The sequence below is a fragment of the Callospermophilus lateralis genome, chromosome 2 (assembly GCF_048772815.1).
Source record: "Callospermophilus lateralis isolate mCalLat2 chromosome 2, mCalLat2.hap1, whole genome shotgun sequence".
Lineage (NCBI taxonomy): Eukaryota > Metazoa > Chordata > Mammalia > Rodentia > Sciuridae > Callospermophilus > Callospermophilus lateralis.
In genome coordinates this window covers 200724022-200751690 of record NC_135306.1, presented here as the reverse complement: position 1 = coordinate 200751690, position 27669 = coordinate 200724022, and the positions used below count along the sequence as shown (strand labels likewise).

General features: G+C 56.7%; 1 protein-coding gene across 1 annotated transcript; it reads left to right on the top strand.

The window, feature by feature from the left end:
* Positions 1-1754: 1754 nt before the first annotated feature.
* Vwce (von Willebrand factor C and EGF domains) lies at positions 1755-27236 on the top strand. Its single transcript, XM_076847306.2, has 20 exons — positions 1755-2425; positions 4721-4815; positions 4946-5035; positions 5511-5639; positions 8124-8240; positions 10379-10495; positions 11325-11453; positions 12392-12834; positions 12915-13008; positions 14606-14688; positions 16460-16547; positions 17463-17548; positions 18084-18201; positions 18816-18901; positions 20009-20105; positions 21178-21260; positions 22657-22747; positions 22837-22919; positions 23176-23266; positions 26182-27236. The coding sequence occupies exons 1-20, from the start codon at positions 2316-2318 to the stop codon at positions 26784-26786; spliced, it is 2835 nt and encodes a 944-aa protein (XP_076703421.2). The 5' UTR covers positions 1755-2315; the 3' UTR covers positions 26787-27236.
* Positions 27237-27669: the final 433 nt, after the last annotated feature.

Genomic DNA, 27669 nt, shown 5'->3' with positions numbered 1-27669 from the left:
TTCACTTGGGATTGGATTCCAGCAACCCTTTGGACACTGACATTCTGCTGCCACACTCCCACCCCTCATAAAGACTATTAATCACCTCTCTAGGGGTGAAAGGTTGTCTTTGGAGCCTTGTTGCAGCCAGCTGGACAGGCTCTGTTCCATGTAGGCGCTGATGAGCTAGCCTCACTCCAGGCCTCTGCGTGAAGGGACCTTTGGGAGAATAATAGAAACACTGACTCATCACATGACCATTTGGAAGGGTCTTGAGCCAGAGGCCGTCAGTCTGCAGCCAGCAACTTGGATCCTCCACCCTCAGTGGAGGGTCCCTTTTGTTCCCGAGAAGCCACAAGCCACAGAAGTGGGGAGGAAACACTGAGGAACCTGAATTAAAGGATATGCCCAAACTAGTCCTCAAAGATGAGAAATGTTAAGTTAGAGCCTCTTAATCCAAACCGAGAAGGACAACAGGAGGACAAGAAAAAGAAGAGCAAAAGCAAAACTAAAGGAGCCAACTGTGGAGCTCCCATGGAGCAAGGTGAATGCCCAGAAGCGAAAGGAGAAATGAAGGGAGTCCAGTGGCATGGAAAGGGGCCTGGGGTTTCCTCGGAGGAATTCTGTACCTGCTAAGTATCCAGAATTCCTCATGGGGTGATGAGGGCCTGCTTCTAGCACAAAGCTGCATATAGCCTCTTCTATCTGCTTGTAGGTGGTGCAGAGTAAACCTTACCAGAGAATGAGTCTTACAGGATGGAGGAGGGGGCGGGCCTACCTAAAGTATGAGAGTTCAGAATGGAGGTTGCCAGGTATGCTGGAGGGTGCTGAGAAAGACCGAATGAGCCATGATGTCTGTGTTAAGGAAACTGGTGAGGGGCCAGGAAGGAGGAGTGCCTGTTTAACTGAGTGGTCCAGTTGGCAGTGAGGAGGCAAGGTGACCTTTGGATGTTTGAAGCAAGAAGGAAAGTTGTCCTAGGACTCAAGGCACATACACATGGAGGTCACACTCATCCTATGATACAGAACACTCTGGCAACTGACTCGCTGAGAACTTGACATCAACATCAACACACACACACACACACACACACACACACTCACACACTTCTGAGGTTTTCCTTTACTGAAAACAGCATGTCATGAACTAACAGCATCATAAGGTTGCCCAAACAGCCAAGCCACATTTGGCTGCATAAAAGTCTGGGGCATCTAAGAAGGAGGGGAGTGTCCAGGTCACAGTTGGCAGGCACCCAGTGTTTATTGTGGCCACCAATGTCAAGGACCTCAGTGACAGGAGGAAGCAGAACCAAAAGAATTGGCCAGTTTGGGAAGTAGACACTTTCAGAAAAAAACAAAACAAACAAAAAACCCAGCTTATTCAAAATGGGTTTGGGCTGCTTTTGACAAGTATCGAATAACTTATCCAGGGGATTTATGCAAAAACTTGACTAATTGGGAAGATTCCTGGTCCTCGCAGAAGGTAAAATCTGGTTCTCCTTTCAGTGTCCCACTGGATGGGCTATCACTCCCTGCCTAAACCCCTAGCAGCTTACCAGCTTCTGACCCTCCAGCTGTAAAAGGAGGCTAAAGAGAGCCTTCCAGGTCTGCTTTCCTGGCTCCCCGCCCGCCTCGCCCCCGGGAGCTAGGAGCCTGGCCATCTGACCCCAAGGTGCTCAAATAGCCTGTAAGTTCAAGACCCCGGGCAGGGAGCTGGCGGACCCACCAGTCCACGCACGCAAGGGCCGGGGTGCAGACCTGCTGGGAGCCTGAGGGCAAGCCTAGAACTGCGGAGGGCGCGACGACGACGAAGCGTCCTGAGTTCGGATCTCCACGATTCTCCCTTCCTGACAGTAGAGGCGTCTAGGGTTCCTCCGAGACGGGCAATGCCCCAGGGCACGCAGAGTCCCGCTGCTAACCCTGTTACCGAAGTTTCTTTCGGACCAGGGCCTCGGTCTGACGCCCGCAGCCCTTCGCAGAAAGCCGACTCCCAAACCCAGGCTGGGGGTGTTGGCCTAGGGCTGAACTCCGCCCCCAGGGGTCCCTGATCTTTGCCCCCGCCCCGGGCTCCGCGCCGCCGGGAGAGGCACCGGCTGGCCTGCGGAGCTGCCTTTTGTGTTCCGCTCGGTGGTGCGGGAAACTTCCCAGCCTTTCGCCGTTGCCCCCGGGCCCCTCCTCCCGGCGTCCCCAGCCCCCCTGCTCCGCTCCGCGTGCCAGCTCGGGGATCGCTGGTTCGCTCCCCTCCGCGCCAGGAGGAGGGGCGAGGGCCGGCAGCCCCCTCCCCCGCGCGCGGCGCCCGAGCTGAGCGGAGCCGGGGAGACCCGCAGCCTCTGGTCATGTGGGCCGGACTGCTCCTCCGGGCCGCCTGCGCCGCGCTGCTGTTGCCGGAGACCCCGGCCCGAGGCTACACGGGGAGGAAGCCGCCCGGGCATTTCGCGCCGGAGAGGTAAGATCCCCGCACCCCGCCACAGCCGCTCAGGGGAGCGCAACAGGCGTGGAGCGCCGAGGAGCCGAGGGACGCCCCCCAGCTGCGGGCAGCGGGGTGGAGATCGGGCATCCTCCGGGGCTCTGTCCGCGCGGGCGCACCCCCTGGGCTCCGGAAAAGGACAGCAACTTGTGCCTTTGGTCAGTGCCTGTCGTGCACCTCTGGCTGGGACTGACCTGGGGGAGACGGAGACCCAGACTCTGGTTGAGCCCGAGGGCGCCTTGCGGGTGCGAATCCCTGGCGAAGGGACCCCGGGATGTGCGCTGAGCTCTGGGCTGGCTGGAGTTCGCTCCAGAACGACCCGCCGTGGCAGTACCTGGTTTCCGTGCTGCGCCCGCCCCTCTGGGCTTGGGGGCTTTCCTTGTGTCCTGACTCGGCGCGCTCAGTGGACCTTGGAGCCACCGGCGTCTCTCTGGGTTACGCTGTGGTTTCCGCCGGTGTGTGCGAGGGGGTGGGGCCCTTCGCTGCCCCCGCCGCTGCCCCCGCCCCGCCGCTGCCCCCTCCCCAGCGGTCCAAGGCGGTGAGCCTGTGGGCGTGATGCTTGGAGTGAGGGAACACGGTGTCAGCGGGCGGCCTGGCCGGCGGCCACGTCCTCGGGGGGCGCGCGGCGGGGACTGCCCCGCCAGGCTCGCAGCTCGCACGTGTGTTCCGCAGCCCCCGCCAGTTCCTGCTCAGATGGTGCAGGCTGTGCGGTGGCACACAGGCTTCTGCCACCTGTCTTCTGGTTACCGCCAGCCATGGGAGACTCCTTGGGACGCACTAGCGGCGCTACACTCCTTCCTCCCTGAGGGTGCAATGCCACCAACCTCTCCCGAACCCTGCCATCTGCCGCTTTGGGGGCACCGCCTGTCCTTTCCAGAGCCCCCAGAGGCTCATCTGGTTAGCTGTTTGAGGAGCTTGGAACTGCCGGCCCCTTGCCGGCCCCTCCTCCCAGGCTGCTGCTGTGTCGCTCCAGCGAGGGGATGGGTGAGAAAGCACCCCCTCTCCCTGACTCCGGAGACACGGAAGAGGCTCCCTGGGCTCCCGGGCCAGTTTCCCACAGACTTCTGTACTGCCGTGATCCCCTGAGCTTCCCTTTCCAGAATACACCACAGCTGTCATAGAGGGTTCTCTCCAAGGAGAGGGCACATCGGTCTTGTCCCATGTCCCCAGAGGCTGGTGTAGGAATAAGCAATGGTGGGTGCTCTAAAAATGCCCGCCTGGCAGAATGACAGCCCCCCAGCTTCTGAACGTGGGCAGAGACCTGGGCTGGATGGATGGCCCCTGTGCAGCCCATCTAGGGAACAGTCAGTGCCAGTCACCAGTCTGTGTCCCCTCTCACCTGAGCTGCTGTGCTGCATGCACTTCAAGACACCTCCGGTGGCCCTCCTCAGGGCTTCGTTGTCCAGCCCACTGAGGCACTGTCACTCTGTATTCTTATTACCTGGCTCCTTGACTAGCCAACGTTCCTTGTAGGTGGGGACAGTGGCATGTTCGTGGCTTTACATGCCTTGACCAGCAGCCAACACCCAGTGGAAGGCCTGTCTGCACTTCTGTCCTTTTTGGACACTGGGTTCTTCACTCCCAGCTCAGTGTCCCTGACAGAGCAGACCCTCTTTCGGGGAACTTTGGGTAGCTCTCTGGTGCCCTGGGGTGCCCTCTCTCCCCTTCTCTACTGACTTCCAACTTTTCCCTCAGCAGCCATTTATTGAATACTTACTATGTGCTTTGCATGGCTATTGGTGCTGGCATGAACAACTAAAAAGAAGCCCTTGTTCTCAGGGAGCCGTAGGGGAGACAGACAATGAGCAATCATTAAGTTAACAAATAGTGTCCCAGGAAGTATTATAGAGAAGAATAAAGCAAGGAAGGTCTCTGTGAGATGATGAGCAGAGACCTGTGTAAAGGGTGAGAGTGAGCAGGGTATGCATCTAAGGAAGAACCTTCTCAACAGAGGGAACTGCAAGTGCAAAGGTCCTGAGGCAGCCATCTTGGGAGCCTCAGCTTGCGTCCTCAGCTCAGAGTTCCCTCTCCAGGCCACTCTTCATGTTCACAGGGAAGACATCCATAGGAAGCTGGTATCTGTTCTCTCACACTTTTTGTCTTTGTCCTGCCTCCAGGAGAGACTGACATTTTTCTTTGAAAACTTCCCATTGTTTTCCCCAGGGGGTTCTGGAGAACTGTTTGTTAATTGACTCACAGACTGTCTGGGAGGCTTTGCAGTTGACCAGTGTCTTCCCGGACAGAATGTGGAAAATGCTCTCTCCTCTCTTGCAGACGCCGGTTGGGCCCCCACGTCTGCCTCTCTGGCTTTGGGAGTGGCTGCTGCCCTGGCTGGGCACCCTCCATGGGCAGTGGGCACTGCACCTTGCGTAAGTGGCCATCCATGTGCCCTGAGCCCTCTCGGGACACGTGAGCAGGGTGCATTGCCAGGGCTCTCAGTCCCTGGTCTGAGGGGCAGACGGGGGGACCCCAACTCCTTACCTGCATTTCTCCTCTCAGCTCTCTGCTCCTTCGGCTGCGGGAGTGGAGTCTGCATCGCTCCCAATGTGTGTTCCTGCCAGGACGGAGAGCAAGGGGCCACTTGCCCAGGTAACGGGACAGGACGGTCAGTGGTTGACAGGAACACCTGAATTGGCTCGGGGACTTAGCTTAAGTGCTTAGGGACTTACTGAGGTCGCGCGCCAGACTTTGGGCGCTCGAGATGGACACTAGCTTGTGATTTTCAACCCCTGCTATTAGGGAGCATTTTTTTTTTGGTGGTGGTGGAGGGAGTGGTGCTGGGGATTGAACCCAGGGCCCTGTGCATGCGAGGCAAGCACTCTACCAACTGAGCTATGTCCCCAGCCCCTGGGGAGCATTTTTATGCCCATGTTAAGGAAAACGAAGCCGAGACATAGACGTTCTGTCTTAACCCGGGCCCCAAGGCTAGGGAATAGCAGAGCTGGATTGGAACACCCTTCCAACAGGATTCTGGAGGGGCCTCGGTGGGAGGGGGGCTGGGACGGCCACCTCGTGCCTGTGCTGTTGGCAGGTGCTCATCAGTTTGGTATCATGCCTGTTTCAGAAGCCCATGGCCCCTGCGGGGAGTATGGCTGTGACCTTACCTGTAACCATGGTGGCTGTCAGGAGGTGGCCCGAGTGTGCCCCTTAGGTTTCTCCATGACAGAGACAGCTGTTGGCATCAGGTGTACAGGTGAGAGGCCTGGGGCCGTGGGGGAGGGGAGGTGGGATTATGTGTCCTCCCATCCTGCTGAGATGGACTCCAGAGAGCTGCAGGCCGAGCCAGGACGGCCTGCAAAGCAAGGGGCTGTCACTCTTGTTAGATCACAAATATTTACTGAGCACCTCTTAAGGGCGGGAACTGAGCTTGGGCCAGGGTCAGAGGACAATCCGTTGGTCACTGCTGTTATGGGGCTTCCAAAGATGGGGAAAGGGGACAAGGACAAGGTCAGCTCAATATAATGGGGACTGTAACTGGGGAAGTGCAGCATGTTGGGGCCACCCTGGCGCCTAGGCTGAGGGTCAGGTGAGCAGGGACGGCTCCTTGGGAAAGCGACATCTGAAAGATGGACAAAGCAAAACTCAATAATAGTTCTTTTGGGGCTGGGGATGTGGCTCATGCGGTAGCGCGCTCACCTGGCATGCGTGCAGCCCGGGTTCGATCCTCAGCACCACATGCAAACAGAGATGTTGTGTCCGCCGATAACTAAAAAAATAAATTAAAATAATAATAATAAAAAAGAATGAATAAGATAAAAAAATAATAATTCTTTTGTAAAACTAGAATTTGCTTGTGATTTTTAAAAGGGACCGGTTTCTTGCCTATCTTTCCAGGGCTACAGAAACTTTTTTTTTTTTAGTTTTAACTTTGTAAAAATACTATTTCCCTCTGTGAGTAGAAAGTAAATGATAGTTTATTTGCAAACATTTGGAAAATAAGGGTAAAAAGATAAAAATAGACATCCCCTGGGTGCCCCACCCAGAGATGCTTGCTATTAAAATGAAGTATTTTTTCTGCCCTCTTCCCTGGGTGTGGGTGTTATACGTGTATGTGTAAAGCATGCATCTGTGTGTGTTTTATAAAGTTGGATCATATCTCAGCTGTAGATTTTGTTCACTAATTTTCCCACTTAACTTCATCTTATGGAAATCCCCAAATAATCCTTTTTTTTAAAAAAAATATTTATTTTTTTAGGTGTAGATGGACACAACACAATGCCTTTATCTTTATGTGGTGCTGAGGATCGAACCCGTGTCCCGCCTGTGCTAGGCGAGCGCTCTACCGCTGAGCCACAATCCCAGCCCCCCAAATATTCCTTTTGGCATGATTTTTTTTTTTTTTTTTTTTTTTTTTGGTACTGCAGATTGAACCCAAGGGCACTTAACACCTGAGCCACACCCTCGGCTCTTTTGTATTTTGAGACAGGGTCTTGCTAGTGCTTAGGGACTCACTAAGTTGTGGAGGCTGGCTTTGAACTTGAGATCCTTCTGTCTCAGCCTCTGGAGCTGCTGGGATCGACCGCCCGGCTTGACCTGTTCTTCAGGGCTGCCATTGTGGCGCTGTAGTTGCTCTCTGTTCTAGCTGGCCACCTCCCTTCTCCCAGGTGGTCTGTAATAATTAATAATAATAATAATAAATAATGCTGCAGTGAAGAGGCTTCCCGCCAGCTTGTTGACTGTTTCCCAGGAGGACTCTTGGCTGAAAGGGTCTTGTCAAGAGTCTGGATCTCCAGGCTGCTTGTACCGCATCCTCCAGAAAGGAGAAGCCGCAGAGCCACCCATCTTGCTAGTGTGACTTTCTTGGGGACTGCTTTCCACTCGTGCTCCTCACGCCAGAGGCACACTGGGCACACACAATGTCAAAGCAAGCACAGGACAGGGTAGTGCCGGCCACAGCCATGAGGTTAGTTGGGTGGGCTTCTTGGGGGCGGTGGGCGTGGCCTCAGAGGGCCTACGTGCCAGACAGAGGCCCAGCAGGGAGTAAAAAGCATGGAGGTGTCCTTTGGGCATGAGGGCCAGGTGGTGGGGAGACTCTCGGGCAAACTGAAGTGGGCTGAGCTGGTCCTGTAGATCCTTGGAAGCCCCGGTTGGCGCTGAGTGGGGGATGCCTGCGGCAGGATCTGCAGAGTCCCGTCCCCCAGCTCCCCTCACCTCCTGGGCAGGACCCCTCTGGGCTCCACAGCCTGGTCTCACCCTAGCCCTGTCTCCCGCTGCCTTGATAGGAACCTGAGCTTCAGCCCCGCGGGGTCCAGTGCAGACTCCGAGAGCCCCCACTGCGCTGTGGCGTTTCCATCCCTGTCTCCTCCTGATGCTCCTGGTCCCTGGGCCCCCTGGTCGGTGCTCCATGAATATTTAAGGCAGTGACACTGCGGATAATTCAGCCAGCCTTGCTGTCCACTGGCCCCTGCTCTTTGGGGAGGCCTGAGGGGTTGCCCCGAAACTGTTCTGTCCCAGCCGTCCTGAGGTCATCTGATCTGCGTGGTCGGGCGGGGCCCAGCCCCTCGGCCCCGCTCAGAGCCCGATGTCTTTCCTGGTCCTGCTCTTTCTTCCTGGAGGATGACCGCCCTCCGTGCTGCCAAGGGCAGGCCCTGTGTGGGCACGTGCTCCACCTGGGGTCAGTTTTCCCTGAGTCACGGCCACGCTCAGAGTGAGCTGTGCAAGCGTCTTCCCTCCCCAGACATCGATGAATGCCTCAGCTCCGCTTGCGAGGGCCACTGCGTGAACACCGAGGGCGGGTTCGTGTGCGAGTGCGGGCCGGGCATGCAGCTGGCCGCAGACCGTCACAGCTGCCAGGGTGAGTGGGCAGAGGACAGGCTCCAGATGAGCCCTGCACGATACCTTCTCCTGCCACAGTCCCCTGAGTGGCATGCTGTACCATCCCCACTTACAGGTGGGGAAACCAAGGCTCTTAATAAAGGTGGAGTCGGGGTTTGAAGCCCAGCGCGGCCTTCAGGCCCTGGCTCGGACCCTGCTGTTGCAGGGTGCAGGGGTGAGCAGGGGAGCAGACTCCCTGGGTGGAGGCCCCCAGATGAAAGAGGGCTGGGAGGGGCTGGGTGGGAGCGGATGCAGGGGCCAGGGTGGAGCGTTGTCATGGAGTCCTCAGCCTGTTGCATGCATTGGTTCTCCCTGCCTTGGTGCTCTGGGGACACCCAGGCTGTAGGACCCCAAACCCCACCCTGTGTGGCAGTTTGGGGAAGAACAAGGTAGGGGTGAAACCTAAGGACTGTGAGAGCCCAGGAAAGAGACTTCCCCTCCTACCTGAGCCGGATAAGATCTTTTACAATAAGTGCTCCTCCTTTTCAGGTGACTCACTGACCCAGGTTATATAAGGAGACAGTCTCACACCAGGCAGAGGAGACGAAACACCCCCTTGACTCTGTGCTGTTATTTTCTCTGCATGTGAAATTTTCATAAAGCATAAATAAACTTTCACAATCTGAAAAACAGTAAAAGTCACAGGTGCCAATCCAGGCCCTCCCCCCATGGCCACCCTCCGCTCTCACCGTAGACTACCCCTGGCGTTCCACCGCAGTCAGCTCGCGCTGCGTAACAAAAGACTGCAGCCTGGGGGTCCAGCACCAGGGCTTTCATTTCCCAGTTCCGGGGGGCTGCAAGTCTAAGTTCAAGGTACTAGTGGAGTCTCTTCCTGGCTTACAGATGACAGTCCTGCCATGCCCTCACAGGATGGCAGAGGAGGAGGGGAGAGGCAGCCTGGTGTCACTTCCGAGGACACTAATCCACTCATGATATCCCACCCTCCATGCCTCATCTAACCTAACGGTCTCCCAAAGACGGCACCAAGACACCATCGCAGCGAGCAATCTCAGGGGGCACAACTCAAATCAGCACTGAGTGCCCTGCCCAACTCTCCTGTCCCGGGCCCCGGCTCTGTGCTTTCCCTGTATTTTCTCATTTCATCCCTGAAATTATTCCATGATGGTGACACCGTTTATCTCCATGGCTTAAAGAAATCAACATTAGAACTGGGATTTGAACCCGGTCTTCTTCCACTGTTTTCTTTTTCCTGAACAGTCGGTCTTACAGGTCTTAGGCCTGCCTTGTTCCGTGTACCTGCGGCCTGACCCTCTGCAGGGCAAGTGTCCCAGAGCTCACCAGCTCACGTTGGTGAACAGTTTCACACACGAGCCCAGGGAAGCTTGTGCCGAGGAGGTGCTCAGGAACTGAGTTAGTAGATGCAAGAGTTTTCTAGCCAGATAAGGGAAAGGCATCCAGGGCAGATAGAAAAGTGGAGGTGGGCGGAATCTGCAAAAGTGGGTTGTGTTTGGAAGACGGCAAGGACTTAATTAACCTAGAGTGATGGTAAGGGCTGGGGAGGATGCCGGGTAGTCAGTGTAGACCAGAGCCGGCTTTTTTTTTTTTTTTTTTTTTTTGGTATCAGGGATTGAACCCCGGGACACTTACCCACTGAGCCTCATCCCCAGCCCTTTTTATTTTTTTTATTTTGAGCAGGGTCTCACTGAGTTGCTCAGGTTCCCACTAAATTGCTGAGGCTAGCTTTGAACTCATGATCCTCCTGCCTCAGCCTCCCAAGTGCTGGGATTATAGGTGTGCACCACAGGGCTGTCTTTAAAGGCCTTGTGAGCACCTCTGTGGTGGGCTGCGCATGGGAATCCCAGGGGGGTTTGAGCAGGAAGTGTCGGAGGAGAAGTGCCCTTAGGCAAGAACATCCTGGGGGTCCTGTGAGGAGGCTGGGAAGGAGCACAGGTAGAGGCCGGGAGATGCATTAGAGGCTGTCTATTCTCCAGCTGGGAGATGCAGGTGGTCAGGGCTGGGTGAGGGTAAGGGAGACTAGGGACTGTTAGACTGGACGTGGGGGTTAAGGACGTCCCCTGCAGTCCTGAGTGGGGTGGGGGCCGCCCCTTTCTAAAGCTCTATGGGGAGGTGGATGCCAGCCTGTGCTCCCCCTCACAGACACGGACGAATGCCTGGGCACCCCCTGTCAGCAGAGGTGTAGGAACAGCATCGGCAGCTACAAGTGTTCCTGCCGCACTGGCTTCCATCTCCATGGCAACCGGCACTCGTGCGTAGGTAAGATCAGGACCCTGTGGTCTGCACACTTAGGCTGCCAATCAGCAAGATGGACAGGGTCAGCGCCTGGACCTGGAAGGTCAACATTTAGGGCTCTGGGTCTCCTGGAACGCCAAGGGTTTGCGCCTCTATTCTGTCCCGGGGTCACCCTGCTCTGCACGGAGACCCTGTGGTGGCCTCTCCTGGCCACCGGCCCCTGTCATCCCACTAGGTTTCTCTTCCACCCCCTTCTCTCCCAGATACACCAAGGATTCCCTGCTCACCCCTTTTCTTGGCCTCCTTTGTTCCCCGGGGTAAATAAAGCATGTTTATACCTGATTCCTCTGACACAGAAGGAGACCCCTGTTTTCTCAGCTTTATTAGCGGAAATTTCCGGAAAGAGATTGGCTTGAGCTTGGCTCATGGGTTGAAGGTGGGGGTCCCCTGGGCTTCAAAGAGACCCTGTCCCAGCGGAGTTAGGTGTTGGTCCTGAAGTCCACTTGGAGCAGCACAGTGAGTCTTGAGGTCCTTTCTCAGAAAGAAAAAGTGGGCAGTGGAAAGTGTGGAGTGAGATCCCCAGCACGTCTTGTTCCTACTGTCCACCCTGATCATGGCTGCGAGGTGCTGGGGATGAGCTGTGGATGCACCCATTAGATGACTGCTGCATGCACGAATCTCCAAGGTGACCAGTGCTGGATTTTGGCCCTGTTTTTAGCCGCCGGAGTCACATCCTGCACCTTGGAGCAGGGGAGGGCCCGGCAAGAAGCTGGCAGGAAAACTCCCCCAGCCTCTTGACTAAGGGATGGCAAGGAGGGCTCCCAGCTGGACTAGCGGCCGGGGTCTTCTGCAGATGTGAACGAGTGCCGGAGGCAGCAGGAGAGGAGAGTCTGTCACCACTCATGCCACAACACTGTGGGCAGCTTCCTGTGCTCCTGCCGCCCTGGCTTTAGGCTTCGAGCCGACCGTGTGTCCTGTGAAGGTGAGTGCCGAGTCCAGCTCTTAGCCACAGGCCTAGCTGCCCAGTGCCAGGCCCCGTCCCCAGAGCCGCAGGCTCTGTTCCCAAATCCCCAGGTCCTATCCCTAGGTCCCCAGGCCCGTCCCCAGGGTCCCTAGGCCCCATCCCCAGGTCCCCAGGTCCCATCCATAGGTCCCCAGGCCCGTCCCCAGGTCACCAAGTCCTCTCCCCAGGTCCCCAGATCCCCAGGCCCTCTTTGTTCAGTTCGTCTTGTCCATTATTTCCAGTGTCCGCCCTCCTCCTTGTGTTACCTTCCACTCCATCGTCATGTTTCCTTATGGTTAAGAGGAAAGAAACCTGTGGTGATAGAGAAAGGTGTGACGTCAGAGCCCAGTAACCTGAGCCCCAGGACAACTGCTTTGGACAGTGGCGTCCTATGGCTCTGCCATGCTTGGGCGCCTGGGAACATGTGTACACGCAGTCGTGTAGGTGGTGGGCGCAGCTGTTCTGCCCCCTCCTTCAGAGCCACCCACTCGTCTGCCCAGCACACCTACCCATGGTCCCTGACCCGCCCTTCCCAGTGCTTCCCTCCTCCCGCCCTGGCCTCTGCCTTCTCTCTCCTGCCTCCTCACACACTGTGAGGCTGGAGGATTCCCGGCCCCAGGGCTCCATCTCCAGTGCCAGGGAAGCCCTAGCTGGGTGGGGTAGCAGGGGACACACTGGCCCATCAGGACATAGGAGCCAGGGGGCCGTTAGTCCCAGGATGGATCCCAGGCGTGGCCACCTTCCTGTCTGTCTGCCCACGTGGTTGTCAGGGTGCCCCCAGCGGCTCACAGTTGACCCCTGTGCCCATCAGGAACCAGGTCCAGAGACGGTGACTGTGGTGGAGCGGAGCCCCACCTGACCCTGGGCCCCACCTCTGCCCTACTCCTCCTCAGTAGACCCCTGCGCCTCTGTTGCAGCTCTGCCGAAAGCCCTGCAGGCCCCGTCTGCCATCCTGCAGCCCCGGCAGCACCCCAACAAGATGCCTCTGCTGCTGCCCGAGTCGGGAAGGCCAGCCCTGTCCCCAGGACACAGCCCTCCCCCGGGGGCCCCAGGGCCTCCTGCAGGAACCAGGACGACCCACCTGCCACCTCCCACCTCTCCACCACCCTCGTTCTTCCCTTCTGCTCCTACCCGGCTGCTGCCCACCCTGATGGCCACCCCAGGGTCTAGTGCTGCCCTGCTGAGGACCCCCAGGCCTCCCTCCTTCCTCCAGGGGGAGGTGGTAGGGACCCCTTCCTCACCAAGGGGCCCTGGGAGCCCGAGGCTGGCAGCCAGGCCCTCTCCCTGCTGGCACCTGGGAGCCGTGCGTGAGTCGGGGAGCCACTGGACAGAGCCCAGGTGTTCCCAGTGCTGGTGTGAGGTGGGTGTGAGGGCTCCCTGGGCTGTCCTGGTGCCAGGTCTGGGGTCTGGTGGTGGCTGCAACTCGTGCTGTGCTTCCAGGATGGACAGGTGACCTGCAGAGAGGTGAGATGTGAAGCTGCTTGCTCCCACCCGATTCCCCCCCGAGATGGGGGGTGCTGCCCCTTGTGCACAGGTAAGAGCAGGAAGGACGCAGTTTGCCTCCTCCCTCCCCCGGCCTCCTGTGGTCCTGCTGTTCTGCAGTTGTCCCTTACATTGGAATCACTTGGAGGACCACGTAGACCGCAGATTCCTTGCCCCGCCCCCTGATTAGCACATCTGGGGGCCTGGGAATGTGCACGTCTAACAAACTCCCAGGGGCTGCTGGGCTGGAGACCACTTTTATTTTATTTTATTTTTTGCTTGTTTTTACCCCAGTACCAGGGATTGAGCCCAGGGGTGCTTTACCACTGAGCTACACCCCCAATCCCTTTCAAGTTTGTATTCTGAGATGGGTCTCACTAAATTGCCAAGGCCCTCTCCCTGCTCTCACTGGGCGCCATACATGAACTTGATCCATGAACTTGTGATCCTCCTGCCTCCGACTCTTGAGTTGACGGGATTACAGGCATGCACCACGGGGTCACGCTCTGGGGACCACACTTGGAGAAGCGCCTGGCTCTGCCATAGTGCCCCTCAAGAGGACCTGTTTGTCTTCTGGGCATCCTTCTTGAGCTTCACTGTTTCCCAGAGTGAGTCTCCAGACTCACCCGGCTGTCTCCTTCCCCTGCCTAACTCCTGCCCCGGCTGGAGGAGCAGCTGTTTCAACGCCTGCACAGGCTGGGGGAGTGGCTCTGTGCATCCCTTGTCCTGCATGCACAGGCCCTGGGTCCCATCCCCAGCACCGAAGAACACCCCCAACCACTTGCAACTTTTTATTTACTTCCCGTGGCTCCTGGGATAGAGACCCAAGCTCCTTCAATGGAGCTTCTCAAAAATCCGCTTTGTACACAAATTGCCCAGATTCTTATTAAAATACAGTCTCCTAGTTGATGGATCTGGGTTGGGTCTGAGAATCTGCGTGTCTCTGAATCTCCGGGTGATATGATGCTGAGGTCGCTGGGCCTTGAGCAGTTATAGAGTTTTCCCAAGGGGGTTGGGGATGTGGCTCAGTGGTAGAGCCCTTGCCCAGCATGCCCTGGATTCAATCCCCAGCACTACAGGAAAAAAAAAAAAAAGTCTTGCCAAGGTTGGACGTGGAAATATAAGTTCACTTATTTTACTGACTTTCTTAATGTTATCTTTTACTATGTCCTTACTGTGTACTGAGCCCTGGAAATAAAGTACTGGGGCTTATCTGCAAGCTTATCCTAGCTTGCAGATCCTTCCAATCTCCCACTGGGTGATATTCCCATTCTGTCGGACTTCTGGGAGTTCGGGTGAGGCAAAGCGTCGTGTCCAGGGTCACCCAGGTGAACTGAGCCGGGAGGCTAGGTGTGAGCGCAGGGCTGTCCTTTGTCTTTCCTCCCTGATGGGGATAAGACACTGCAGTCTTAAGACAGTTGTGGCTTTACCAGATGTGGGTGGACCCTCCCGGGGCCACCAGAGAAGCTGATCCTTGCAGATGGCAATAGGTAGAGCCCCAGGGTTCCCCTGTTGTTCCACAGTGTAGGGACCCTGCATCTGCCACTGCTGAGACATCCGGGGCAGTGACCGAAGGTCCAGGTGCATTAGGCCTGGACCTCATTTCCTGTCTGAGGAGGGCTTGAGCCCGTCCCGTTTGTCTTCCCCAGGCTGCTTTTACAGCGGCGCCGTCAGAGCGGAAGGCGACGTGTTTTCACCTCCCAACGAGAACTGCACGGTCTGTGTCTGTCTGGTAAGCGGCATCAGATCCCAGAAGGCTCCTGGGTGTTTTCTTAACCTTTGGGGGTTTCAGAGGAAGGGGGAGAGCCCGGATGTTCAAGGTAAGCTTGTCCCCCAGGAGGGAGGGTGCCCAGGCTGTGGATTTTGGTCGGAACCTGCGTCGTCCAGCTTGGAGACTGCAGGACGCGGGCAGGAAAGAACCACCAGGCAAACAGGGTCCATCTGTTCGGAAGGGACGGGATGAAATTCCCTTGGAAACTTCCCCTCCAGGGAGCCTGTTCTCTCCAGGCAAAATATTTGCCAGCACAATCAAAGGTGTTCGGTTTGGGAGGGAGGAAGCTCAGGACCACGCTGGGTTTGTCCAGTGTACTCTGCTTTAGGCTCTCCAAGCCTGCAAGGATAGTTATTGAGGGCCTACTGTGTGCCAGAGTGCTGTCATGTGTATTTGATCATGAGCACCCACTGTGTGCAGCATGGGTGTCTTTGATCTGATTCCTTGTCTGGGGTCCCCAGGGCCAGCTTTACCGTCCCTCTGCCACCGATGCAAAGCCTGGCTGGGAAATATCAGAGCTAGGATTTGAGCTGAGGTCTGAGTGAGTCCTAAGTCCAGCTCTGTCCACCAACCCTCACTGCCACCCTCTGACTGTCTTTAACAGTGGGTCCTCCTAACCCAGCACAGGGTACACGGCTGTAATCCTGCAGCTCTGGAGGTTGAGGCAGGAGGATCATGAGTTCAAAGCCAGCCTCAGCAACTTACTGAGGCCCTAAGCAACTCAGTGAGACCCTGTGTCTAAATAAAACACAAAATAAGGCTGGGGGTGCAGCTCAGGAGTCGAGTGCCCCTCAGTTCAATCCCTGGTACCCTCCCCTGCCACACACACACAAAAAAAATTGGCTTGTGGACTGGCATCTATGGTGGGACTGGAGCGTAAGGTCAGGGGTGTCTGGACAGCTGCCAGCACCCTGTGCTGAGCTCTTCCTGGGTACCAAACACATGGTGGCCAAGCGTAGTGGGTGACCACATCGTGTATATTGAGAAGGAAGCAGTTTCCACCCATTTCACAGACAGGGAGACTGAGGCTCAGAGAGGTGATGTACTTTGCCCAAAGTCCTGTTGGTGGAGGGGCAGACGCTGGAACTCATCCCAAAGTTGGGGGCTTTTTTTTTTTTTTTTTTTTTAGAGAGAGAGAGAGAGAGAGAGAAAATTTTTAAATATTTATTCTTTAGTTTTCGGTGGACGCAAATCTTTATTTTATTTTTATGTGGTGCTGAGGATCGAACCCAGCGCCCCGCGCGTGCCAGGCGAGCGCACCACCACTTGAGCCATATCCCCAGCCCCCAAGGGCTTTTTGATTTTAACTTTAAATTTAAAAAAATTTTGTTCTAAGATTCAGTTCTTTGAAGAGCTGGTAAGAGCACTCCGGCCCAGACTCAGGTGCATGGGAAGGTGAGGGGAGGTCTCCTGCCCTGTGGGAGGGTCCTGTGCGCTCCACTGCCCGGTCTCCCTGCAGACCTTCTGCTGCGAGGCCTGTCTGTCTGCGTCTCTTTTCTCTCCGTTCTCTTCTGGCCTTTCTTGAGAAAGGGGCGCCTTCTGAGCCCCACCATAATAAACACAGGAGCAAGTCCCTGTGACCATGCGACATTCGAAGTTCTCAGGTGGCGTCCCTGGGCAGCTCTCATGATAGAAAGGTGTGGTGGGAGAGGCTATGAGCTGGTCTGTGATGGACCCGGAGGTGGCAGAACCCGCACATCCTCCTTCCCTCCCCCCTCTCTCTCCGCCTCAGGCTGGAAATGTGTCCTGCATCTCCCCCGAGTGTCCTCCTGGCCCCTGTGAGACCCTCCCACAGTCAGATTGCTGTACTTGTGTCCCAGGTAAGCGACTCTTTTGTCTGTGTGCAGGGAGGGGTGTCTTTTGAGTGTGTGTTGGGTTGGGGGAGGAAAGGAGATGGGGAGAGAGTGGCTTCTACTTTAGAAATTCAGATTGAGTGAGGCATTTCAATTGCCCTCTTTTACTGAGCACCTATTATATGCCCAGTGGTTCGGTGGTTTGGATGCTGGACTGTGCTCAGAGCCAGGCCTGCTCCCTGCCCTAGGAAGCACCGTCAGGGCAGGCAGGAAGGGCTTTGCGTCCACCCTTGGCATTGCTCCTTGGCTAATGTGGAGGGGTCTCTGTGTACCCACTAATGAGCTAGTCCTTTTTGGGGGTGGAGGGAGTACTGGGGACTGAACTCAGGGGCACTCAAACACTGAGCCCCATCCCCAGCTCTATTTTGTATTTTATTTGGAGACAGGGTCTCGTATCTGTGGTTGTATACAAAGTACATTCACACCATTCGTGTCTTCACACATGTACTTAGGGTGATGATGTGTCCATCTCATTCCACAACCGGAGATACGAAAAATTGTGCTCTATGTGTGTAACGTGAATTGTAATGCATTCTGCTGTCAGGTGTAACAAATTAGAATAAAAAATAAATAAGAGAGAGAGAGAGAGAGAGAGAGAGAGAGAGAGAGAGAGAGACTCACTGAGTCACTTAGTGTCTCAGTTTTGCTGAGGCTGGCTTTGAACTCGTGATCCTCCTGCCTCAGCCTCCCGAGCCGCTGGGCTTACAGGCCTGCGCCACTGCGTGATTCTGTCAGTTTTTAAGTTGTGACTTTTGTGCCTGGGGCTGGGGGCCGGTGGTGCAGGTGGTGCCAAGTGGGACCCCAGGCCCCTGCCCACATGCCCCTCTTCCTCGAGCTGCCCCCACCCAAAGGCCTCGGGCCACTTCTCCCTCTCTCCCGCAGTGAGGTGCTATTTCCGCGGCCGTTGGTACGCAGACGGGGCAGTGTTCAGTGGGGGTGGTGACGACTGCACCACCTGTGTCTGCCAGGTGGGTGGCTGAGGTGACAGGGAGGGGGTGGGGCCGCCAGGGGTTGACCCAGGATGCTGTGACGGGGAGACCACCAGGAGGGACCCAAAGGGAGGCGGAGGCAGCAGGACCACTAATCCCCCAGCCCCAGGCTCCTTGAAGCACTGCCCTGGCAGAGCCCCCTGCCTAGGCGGGCGTGGCCAGGTCACCAGCACTGCAAGCCTTCTTGGAGGGAGGGATGCTGAGTGGGGACCTGAAGGGGACAGGACACATCAGGGGAGGAGCGGAGGGAGGGCCGTGCCAGGCAGGGCGTCACCTGGCCGAGGGGGAGGTGGAGCAGCACAGAGTGAAGGAGAGCAGGCGGCCGGCTGGGTCCTGGAGGGGTGGAGGCTGGTTCTAGGCCAGATGGGAGGCAGGACGGGCAGGAGGCAGCCGGCTGCTCCCCCAGGCCCCTCTGCAGGGGAGCCCAGGGCCACCTGCAGCTGGGATTTTGTGGTGGAGTGACTTGGTCAGACTGGGAGCTCCCTCACTGGCCATGCCCGGGGCTCTCTTCCAGAAGGGGGAGGTGGAGTGTTCCTTCACACCATGTCCAGAGCTGGACTGCCCCCCAGAGGACCGGTGGCTGGGTCCTGGGCAGTGCTGCTTCACCTGCAGGGAGCCCACGCCCACCACAGGTGAGGCCCAGCCAGGGCTAAGGGGGGGGAGGCGCAGGGCTGGGGCGGCCAGGGGGAGTGGGGCTTCCCCCGTCAAGACGGGTGGTGTGCGACTGTGTGTGTTTGTGTATTTGTGCTGGTGTCTGGGTGTAACTGTGTGAAAGTGTACCTGTGTGTGTGTGTGTGTCTTTGTGTTATTTTTAGTGGCTTGAGTCATGTATGGGGTCTGGAGTCTCTTTGTGAGTGTGTACATTTGTATGTAGTAAATGTGCATTTTGTTTTTTGTAGTTGTAGATGGACAGAATGCCTTTATTTTATTCATTTACTTATATGTGGGGATGAGGATCGAGCCCAGGGCCTCACGCGTGCTAGACAAGCGCTCTGCCCCGAGCCCCAGCCCCAGCCCCAGCCCGGTCACTGTGCGTTCGTGGGAGTGTGGGAGTTGTGTCTGCTGAGCATGTGTGTAGGTTTGTGTGTCTGTGTGTTATGTCTGAGTATGTTTGTGTGTGGAAGCAGGTTTGTGTGGGTGTGTGTGTGTGTGCCCGTGAGTGTGAGGGGTCCTCCGAGGTGGGACGGAGCTGTGGGTCCCCAGGGCAGTCCTGCCCACTCTTTCCTCCCTCCCTGTCCCCGGCCAGGCTGCTCTCTGGACGACAACGGGGTTGAGTTCCCGATTGGACAGATCTGGTCACCTGGTGATCCCTGTGAGTTATGCATCTGCCAGGTGAATGACAACCTGCTCGCCTTCAGCTGCTTTACCCGCTGTCCCGCCGCCTCGCCCGGAGGAGCTCCCCGTCCCCCCAGAGGCAGAGCCGCCTCTGGCCAGGCTCAGCCTCCCTCCCAGAAGGGCTCTGCCTGTCCTGGGTAGACGTCTGGGGACAGTGCAGTCGGCTTATTCAGGGAGCTGCTGCCCCTGGGGTCAGAATTAGGAGCCCTCCCAGAGGGTGGCCTGGGGCGTGGCTGGCTGCCGGCACCGGGCGGCCTGGGCCCTGCGTGCTGCTGCCCCTGTGAAGCAGGTCGTGTTCTTGACCACGAATCCCGCGCCCTCCCCTAATCAGAAGTGGTTCAGGAGAAGGTGCGAGGGTTTGGGAGTCAGATGGACAGAAGCACAAACTGAGGTCCATGCCCCAGCAGCGAGGAGGGCCTTGCTGGCGGCCCCCACGGGACATGCAGTCCCCAGCCCCTGCCCACATCCCTGGAGGCAGAATCTGCCCTTTAACCTCCAGGTGATCCTGCGCACAGCCTCCGGGGTGCCCGAGGCCTTGCAGCTGGAGCGCTTCACTGGCTGGAGTGCGAGGAAAGCCCGTCCCCTGCCTCTTCTCTCCCCTAGGACGCCTCGGTCACCCCTTTTACAAGAGGGTGAAATACAGGGTCATAAACCTTCAGATTCTTGAAAAAGAAAAAGGAAAGAAACCTTGTCTGGCATTTTTGTCTTCTGAAATAGACATTTCCGGCCGAATGGTTTTCTATAAAACTAGGGTTTTATGGTACTCGATAGGGTTGGGGGGAGCCAGGGATCCAGGGAAACGCTGAGAGAAGAATTTGGAAGGGGGCGATGGCGCGGCCTCTGGCTGCCACTGCAGAGGGACAGGAAGCCGGGGAGACTGAAGTCCCAGCTCTCACCCCCACTCTCCCGAGACACGCGAAACCTTTCAGGAAGGCTCCTGCCACTCTGCCTAAGCAGTGGTCCTCTCTGGGGGGCCTGCCACCTCCCAGCTGCATCCTGGAGCCCTCAGGGCAAGCCATGGCCAGTGTGCAGAGCTGCCTCTTTGGGGCGGGAGGCAGGGCCTGGCGTCCAGGTGGGTCTTGGTGAAGTTGCTCCTTCCTTCAGGCAGATGGCTCGGTGAGCTGCCGGATGACAGACTGCGTGGACTCCTGCCCTCACCCCATCCGCATCCCCGGACAGTGCTGCCCAGACTGTTCTGCAGGTAACTCCTGGCCAGACCAGCCCCCCCCCCCAGGCAGCGAGGCACAGGGTCCCAGTGCCCAGGCCCCTCTGCCCTGAGCACCAAGCAAGCCTCCCAGCAGCCCCATGGGGCAACCCCATTATACAGATGAGGAAACTGAGGCTCCTAGAAGTAAGCAGGTGCAGTCTAGGGGTGCTGGGGGAAGAACCAAGGGGACTCGGGGCTTATGGCCTGGGTGGGGCCACACAGGAACTGTATCTGCTAAATAATTAGAGAGCCACGAGAGGAAATAAAAACGAGGCTGGCTTTCTTAACAGTAATTTTTACCTTTTTCACAATCCCAAAATTAGCAGTTGTAGAAATTTAAGAAAATAAAGAAAGAAAAAAAAAAGTTCCAGCCAGGCTCGGTAGTGCATGCCAGAGGCTCTGGAGGCTGAGGCAGGAGGGTTGCAAGTTCAAAGCCAGCCTCAGCAATTTAGCAAGGCACTTAGCAACTCAGTGAGTCCCTGTCTCTAAATATAAAAAAGGGCTGGGGATGTGGCTCAGTGGTTGAGCACTCTTGGGTTCAATCCTCAGTACAAAGAAGAAAAGTTCCATCACTACTGTGAACCTTAAGGTTGCACACACACACACACACACACACACACACACACAAACTTGACAGATGTGTGCTATGTGAGTGTGTTCTTCCAAAGTCTTTTCCTACGGTTCTGCCACCTGCGGTCACGTTTACCAGTCACGTGATGACTTTCATCCTGGTGGAGTCTTAGATTGAGCTTTCGGGGTGCAGGAACCAGAGGCTGTGGTATGGGGTTTGGGCTCTCCTTCTGATGCCCTCTGGCCTCTCCCCACAATCTGGGGTGACAACACTGAAGGCCAAGGCCTGTGACCCCTTGCCAAATCCAGCACAGCAAAAGTCAACACCAGTCCCCAGGGGTGTTCTGTCACTGGCCTGACCCCCAGGGCACCGCACAGGGAGGCGCATGGCCTGACCTTTGTTATCCAGATAAGCTTCAGACCTTTGCCCTGGCTGGGGGCCTGGTCACCACATCCACACCCCTGGCTGCTGCTCACCACGTGCTCTGTCTGGCAGGCTGCACCTACATGGGCAGAATCTTCTACAACAATGAGACCTTCCCATCGGCGCTGGACCCGTGTCTGAGCTGCATCTGCCTGGTACGGACCACCCTTCCCCGACCCCTGGCTCTGGAAGTGCCCCAGCCACCCACACCAGCTCCTGACTGCAGAGGCCAAACTCAGAGCCCTCTCCAAGAAGGGTCACTCCTGGGTCCTGGTGAAAACCAGCTCCCTCCAGCCTGCCCAGGGTGAATCATTAGCTACCACCAGGGAACTATTTTAAGCCCTGGCTGGGCCATGTCCTCTGCTTCTGGGTTACCAGGGAGTGTCTGGGGGCTGGTCCCTTGCAAGTATGAAATGTGGCCCAGGGACTCTTGCTGGGGTGGTCAGGAACACAAACTGCTTCAGAGTCTTTTAAACAAGCATTTGAGGCCTCCCTGTGCGCCAGTCCCTATTCTAAGCCCTAGCGATGCATGACTCAGGCCTGTAATCCCAGTGACTCTGGAGGCTGAGTCAGGAGGATCGCAAGTTCAAAGCCAGCTTCAGCCTCTTACCGAGACCCTAAACAACAATAAGAGACTTGCTCAAAATAAAAAATACAAAGGGCTGGGGATGTGGCTCAGTGGTTGAATGTCCCTGGCTTCAATCCCTGGTATCAAAAAAAAAAAAAAAGAGAGAGAGAGAGAGATGCATGAACCCAGTGAATCCAAGAGTTCCATGGGACCATCACTTCGTTCTTTCTAAAGAGAGAACAGAGGCACCAAGTCCTTTGCTCATGATTCCACAACTAGTAAATCAAGATGCAGAGCTCTGAACCCCGGCCTTCTCGCTTGGGGACCTATGTGTGCACGCCCCGAGCCATCCTGCCTGGTCGACCCACACGGTCTAGTTTAGTACTTGGAAAACGGAGGGGGAAAGCACTTACAGCACCTAGAATGTCTTGGGTTGGGTGAGCCTCAGCTGGGGTGCACGGAAAGGGGCAAGGTGTGCAGAAAGCTCGAGAAGCCAGGGTACACACACAGGGGCCTGAGAGACCGACCCTCGCGGGTCAGCCACATCCGTCCACAGCCACATGCTGCAGGGAGCTTTGCCTCTGGCTGTTTTCTCCCCTAATTTTTTTTAATCTAAATTTTTAATTCTTTGCGGTGCTGGGGGTGGAACCCAGGGTGCCGCACATGCCAGGCCAGCACTCTGCCCCTGAGCCACAGCCCCCCTCCGGGTCCTTGGTGACCCCCTTTCCTGGGAAGCTCGTGCATCCGTTCAGCAGACGCCCATCAGTAGACGAACCTGTAGACCAGCCAGGCCTTGCCCTTGTGGGGTGTGCGTTCTGGCAGGAAGTGGACTCTAACCAAGTGTCTGCCACCTCGGCCATCCCCGGCACACCCCGCCCGGGCGGCTCCCCCATGCTGGCTGTTCTGCTGGACACATGGCGCCTTCCCCAGTGTCCCCTCCGCTGCCCTCTGTGAAGGGCCTGGTGTGTTTTCTTGTCCTGCAGCTGGGCTCGGTGGCCTGTTCGCCAGTGGACTGCCCCATCGCCTGCACCTACCCTTTCCACCCCGACGGCGAGTGCTGCCCGGTGTGCCGTGGTGAGTGCGGGCTCAGGGGGACGAGCTGCCTGTGCCCGAGGCGCCCAGGTTGCCCTCGCTCTTACAGGCCTGTCCCCTCTGCCTTGCAGACTGCAACTACGAGGGAAGGAAGGTGGTGAACGGCCAGGTGTTCACCTTGGACGATGAGCCCTGTACCCGCTGCACGTGCCAGGTGAGCTGGCCCGGGCCTGGCTGCTCCTGGCCATGGGGAGCCCTCGAACCAGCCAGCGCGCCTGCGTCCTCCCCCGCCGCTCGCTCTTCACCCCTGGTTGACTACCTGGACCTGGGATCTGGCCATCTCCCTCTGTGGAAGTCCAGACAGGGACCTGGCGGTGGGACCCCACGGCGGTTGCGGAAGGCTCCCGAGGGCTTCTCTGGGTGGGCAGGATGCACCACGCTGCTTCATGGGTGTCCTTCTGCTCCCACAGCTGGGCGAGGTGAGCTGCGAGAAGGTCCCTTGCCAGCAGGCCTGCTCCGACTCTTCCCCGCCCCCCGGGGACTGCTGCTCCTCCTGCCCAGGTAAGCGGCCCTGGGTCCTGGAGTCCGCCATCATCCTCTTCCTCTCCATTCTCAGAAGCCCAGATCTTAGAAAGGTCTGTGGCTGAGAAACCCAGGCTCACAGAGGGAGCATGGCTTGCTCAAGGTCACACAGTAGTGGGGGCTGGCCTGGGCCTCGCCAAGCACTCGTCATACCACACTATCATGGGCCACCGGGCATGTTTGTTTGTTTATTTCCTGTTCTTTTTTTCTTCTCCATTGTCTCCTTCCTCAGTCTCTTCCTCTGGTTTCTTCCTTCTTTAAAATGGGGTGGTAGGGATTGAACCCGGGGATGCTGTACCCCTGGGCTACGTGCTCAGTGTAGCTCAGGCGCGTGTGGCTTAGGTCTCAGTCGGTTGCCCAGGTTGGCCTCACACCTCTTCCTGCCTCAGCCTCCCAGGTAACTGGGACTTTTCTTCCTTATTTAAGTCATAACTTAGGAGTGGAGTCAGGTTTGTAGGACAGTCGAGCCGGCGTGTGAATGAGGACTCATTCTGGGTTGGGCTCTTCCAGTGTCCACCTCCTCTCTTGGTAGCAGCCCCCTGAGATACAGATTATCAGCATCCCCACCTTTGCCGGGTGAAGAAACTGAGGCACAGAGAAGTGATGTGATTTGATCCAGGTCACAATGGGTGGTAGAGCCAGAATTTGAGCCTTCAGTAAATGCTTCTCAGCCGCTGTAAGGTCTAGATTCCTGAGAATTATTGCCTCATCTGTCGTCTTCCCCTGTCAGTGTACGTATTTTTTGATTTTTTGGAGATAGGATCTTGCTGTGTTGCCCAAGAGGTGGCTCTGCAAGCGTGCACTGCTGCACCCGGCTCGTCCATATGGATCTTTTTGGTGTAGTTATAAACAGGACATGATGATGTACATGATTTTCAAGTATTGATGTGGCTCACAGCTGACCATTTAAAAAAATTGTAAAATACAGTAGTCCCTCCTTACCCATAGGAGATACTTTCTAAGACCCCCTTTGATGCTGAAACTGTGAACAGTACTATGTGCAAACTCTGTGATACTGTTGATTTGATAACGGAGGTTGCTAAGCGACAAACAGGCTGGTAGCATATACAGCATGGATACACTGGATGAGGGAATGACTCACATCTCAGGCAAGGCCTAGTGAGACGATGGGAGATTTCATCATGCTACTCAGAATGGTGTACAATTTCAAGTGTATAAATGGTTTACTTTTGGAATTTTCCACTTAAAATCTTGGGACAGTGGTTGACCATTGGTAACTGAACATGCAAAAACACGACCTTGGATGGGGGGAATCACTGTATTCCCTTGTGTTGCTTTGCCTACCTCCTGCTGACACTTCTGCATATTCTCTCAAACTGTTTAGACCTTTTATTCCCCCTGTGGTTCTGGGATGGAACCAGGGCATTGCTCATGCTGGGCAAGCATTCCACCACTGAGCTACACCCCAACCACGTTCAGAATTTTAACTTTTCCAACTTTCTGTGTCCACATGAAGTACCTTAAATGTGGCTGCTTTTAACATTTTCTGAACTTCTAGGAACAGTGGATTTTTTCATGAGCTTGTGGGCCTGAATGTCTTTTTATAAAATATCTGTTGATGTCCTGTAGCCTTCTGAAGGATGCTTTCTGATGTTCGGGCAGCTTCTTGGGTCTGTGGTGCCGGCCACACCACGGAGCCAGTGGGTCCATGAAGTTGGGAACTGCTGGTAGTTGACAGGGTTTACTTCATTTTAAACTCCACACACTCCTTTGCAGGCAGATAGATGTCATTCCCCTGGCTTTCTAGAGTCACTGGTAGGGAACGTGCCAGGCAGCATACTGAGCATCTTGCTCGTGTTGCCTTATTGAACTGACGGCTCCTGGAACGTTCTGGCACGGCAGCACGTGTGATCTCCATTTTGCAGATGGGAGACTGAAGCTCAGTTGGTGGCGTTGGACTCAAGCCCAGGGCCCTCTCTCTTTCCTTACCCTGGGCTCCTCTGCTCTCTGCTCTCGGGACTCCACATGGGGAAACTGAGGCCCGAGGAGGCGATGGACGCAGCCTGCCCCTTGGCCTGGAACTAGGTGTAGCCTCTGCTGCAGGGTCCCCGCGGGCCTCTTCGTGACCAGAGCACCTCGAAGGGAAACAGCTTCTGATCGAAGTAGAATAGGAATTGCCTCCTTTCCATCATTTAAAAATAATACAGCAGATTTCTTTGAGATATGATTCAGAGACCACAAAGTTCACACATTTCAGGTGGTTTCCAGCTGTTCACGGAGCTGTTAACCACCCTTGAGGTGATTCTTAAACGTGCTGGACGGCGTCCATCTTCCCATCACACCTTTCTTCAGGTTTCTTCTCCTGCCTTTCACCCTCTGTTTTCTTTTTGTTTGCCTTTCTTGCACATGCTGAGCTGTATACACCCCGGGCCCTAAATTTATTTTTCAAGTGGTTTTTATTGTTTAAGTTCACAGCAAAATGGAGCGGGAAATACGAGTTCCCTCAGACCCCCGGCTCTGTAACCTCCCACCCCTGCCTCCCTGCTGTCAACGTCCCACACCAGAGTGGTACATTTGTTGTCATCCGTGAACCCACGTGGTCGCGGCATTACTATAGTTTACATGAGGGTCAGGCCGAGACTTCTCTGCACCCTTTCATCAGGTTTAAGTCCTTTTTATTGTGCCATTTTGCAGATCAGAAAATGGAGGCCCAGGGAAGTTATGTGCAAGGTCACACTGCAAATCCTGGCAAAGCCACTTGGATGAACTGCCTCCCTCTATTCATGTCCCTGGTGGCGGAGGCTGGCTGGTCCTCCCCAGGTGCACCGAGTCCCCCTGGAGGACAGAGCATGGGTGTCTGTCCCCATGTGACTGGAGCCTCCTCAGCCACCAGGGGAAACCTTGTACAGTCTGTTTCTCCCTCTTCTCTCTAGATTCCGCTTTTCCTCTGGGAGGAACGCAGGGGCTCACCCCTCATGGCGACGTGGTATTGGGCAAAGCCGCTCGGAGTCCCCGCGGAGACACCCAGGTGCCCATCAACTGCAGCTCCTGCCTGGCGCCCCCACCCGCAGCCCCTCCAAGGCCAGCGCTCCACCTCTTCCAGCTCCTCCGAAGAACGAACTTGTCCAACGTGCAGACTTCACCCACAGGCCCCTCAAAAGCCCAGGCCTCGCCCTCACCCCCTCTGAGGCCAGGGGAGCCCAGAGCCTCCCCGTCCCCTGGGCTCTCCCCAGGGCCTTCCGCCCCTTCAGAGCCCTCCACTCTACCTCCAGCCTCTTCAGGGGCTCATCGGCCACCCCCCGTTACTCCGGAGCGCTCCTTCTCAGCCTCTGGGGCCCAGACAGCGTCCAGGTGGCCTCTGCCTGCCACCCTCTTGACTGAAGCTTCAGCACCTTCCACAATGTCCCCTGGCCCCTCCGAGACCTCCACCACCTCCCGCAGGCCGCAGAGACTCTCTGCAGCCCTTGTGGCCACCACTCACTCTGGTTCCCAGCAGCCCACAGAGGGGACCTCAAGGGAGGAGGAGCCCACCGTCTGAGCTGGTCACCACCCCGAGAGACTCGGACAGAGAGCGTTGACTGGTGGCCCAAGGAACTGCAGGGCAGCCTAGGGGCAGACCTGGCGGGCGATGCCAGGGTCGGCTCTCCCAGGGCTCCTGGTGGGGATGGGAACCCCAAGGTTGCACGTGACCTTGTTACTGAGGAGCATTCGGACGTGCTGTAAGAATCACGTAGACGGTGGGCTCCGTGTCAGCATCCTTCCTGGACCGCTCGGCCGGCTGGGCTTTGGAGGCAGGTCGGGTCTGCCAAGCCCCCCTGGGAGGAGGAGCCACGGGCCGCCTTCTCCTGGGTTCCCAGGCTTCCCCGCTCGTTGGCATCTTGCCCTGTGTGGAGGTGGGAGCGTTGCCCCAGATCCATGGGTGGTGAACCCCTGCTCCTGCCTTCACCCCCTGCTGGGGAGGGACTCTGGCCCCACCCCAGGGCCTCTGATGTTGGGGATTCCTAAGGGAGAAGGGGAGAGATGGAGGGGAGGGCTTTGCAGGTTGGGGCCCCTGGGAAGGCCCCCCTGAGATGGAGATGCAGGCAGGGGCGTTCCCCGCAGGACCTCTGGGGGCGGAGGAAAGGGCGGAGGGAGAGCTGAAGTCTCAGCCTTTCCCTTCTGGAAGCCCGAGGCTGGGGCGGCCCTGCAGGGTTGTCCTGGGCTGGGGCAAGGGAACTGGGCTGGTGCCCCATTGGAGCAGTGGTTTTATCTGGGCTGTCCCATGTGGGGGTGAGTCAGGCAGCTCTCTGCAGCCAGGGCCATGCACTCTGAGGGTTATGGCTGACAGCTGTCAATCACAACCTTTTGACCACCTTGCCACCACTGAGGGGCTGCTGAGACCCCCTCTCTTAGCCCTTCTATGGCCTGCTGCTCCCCATTTC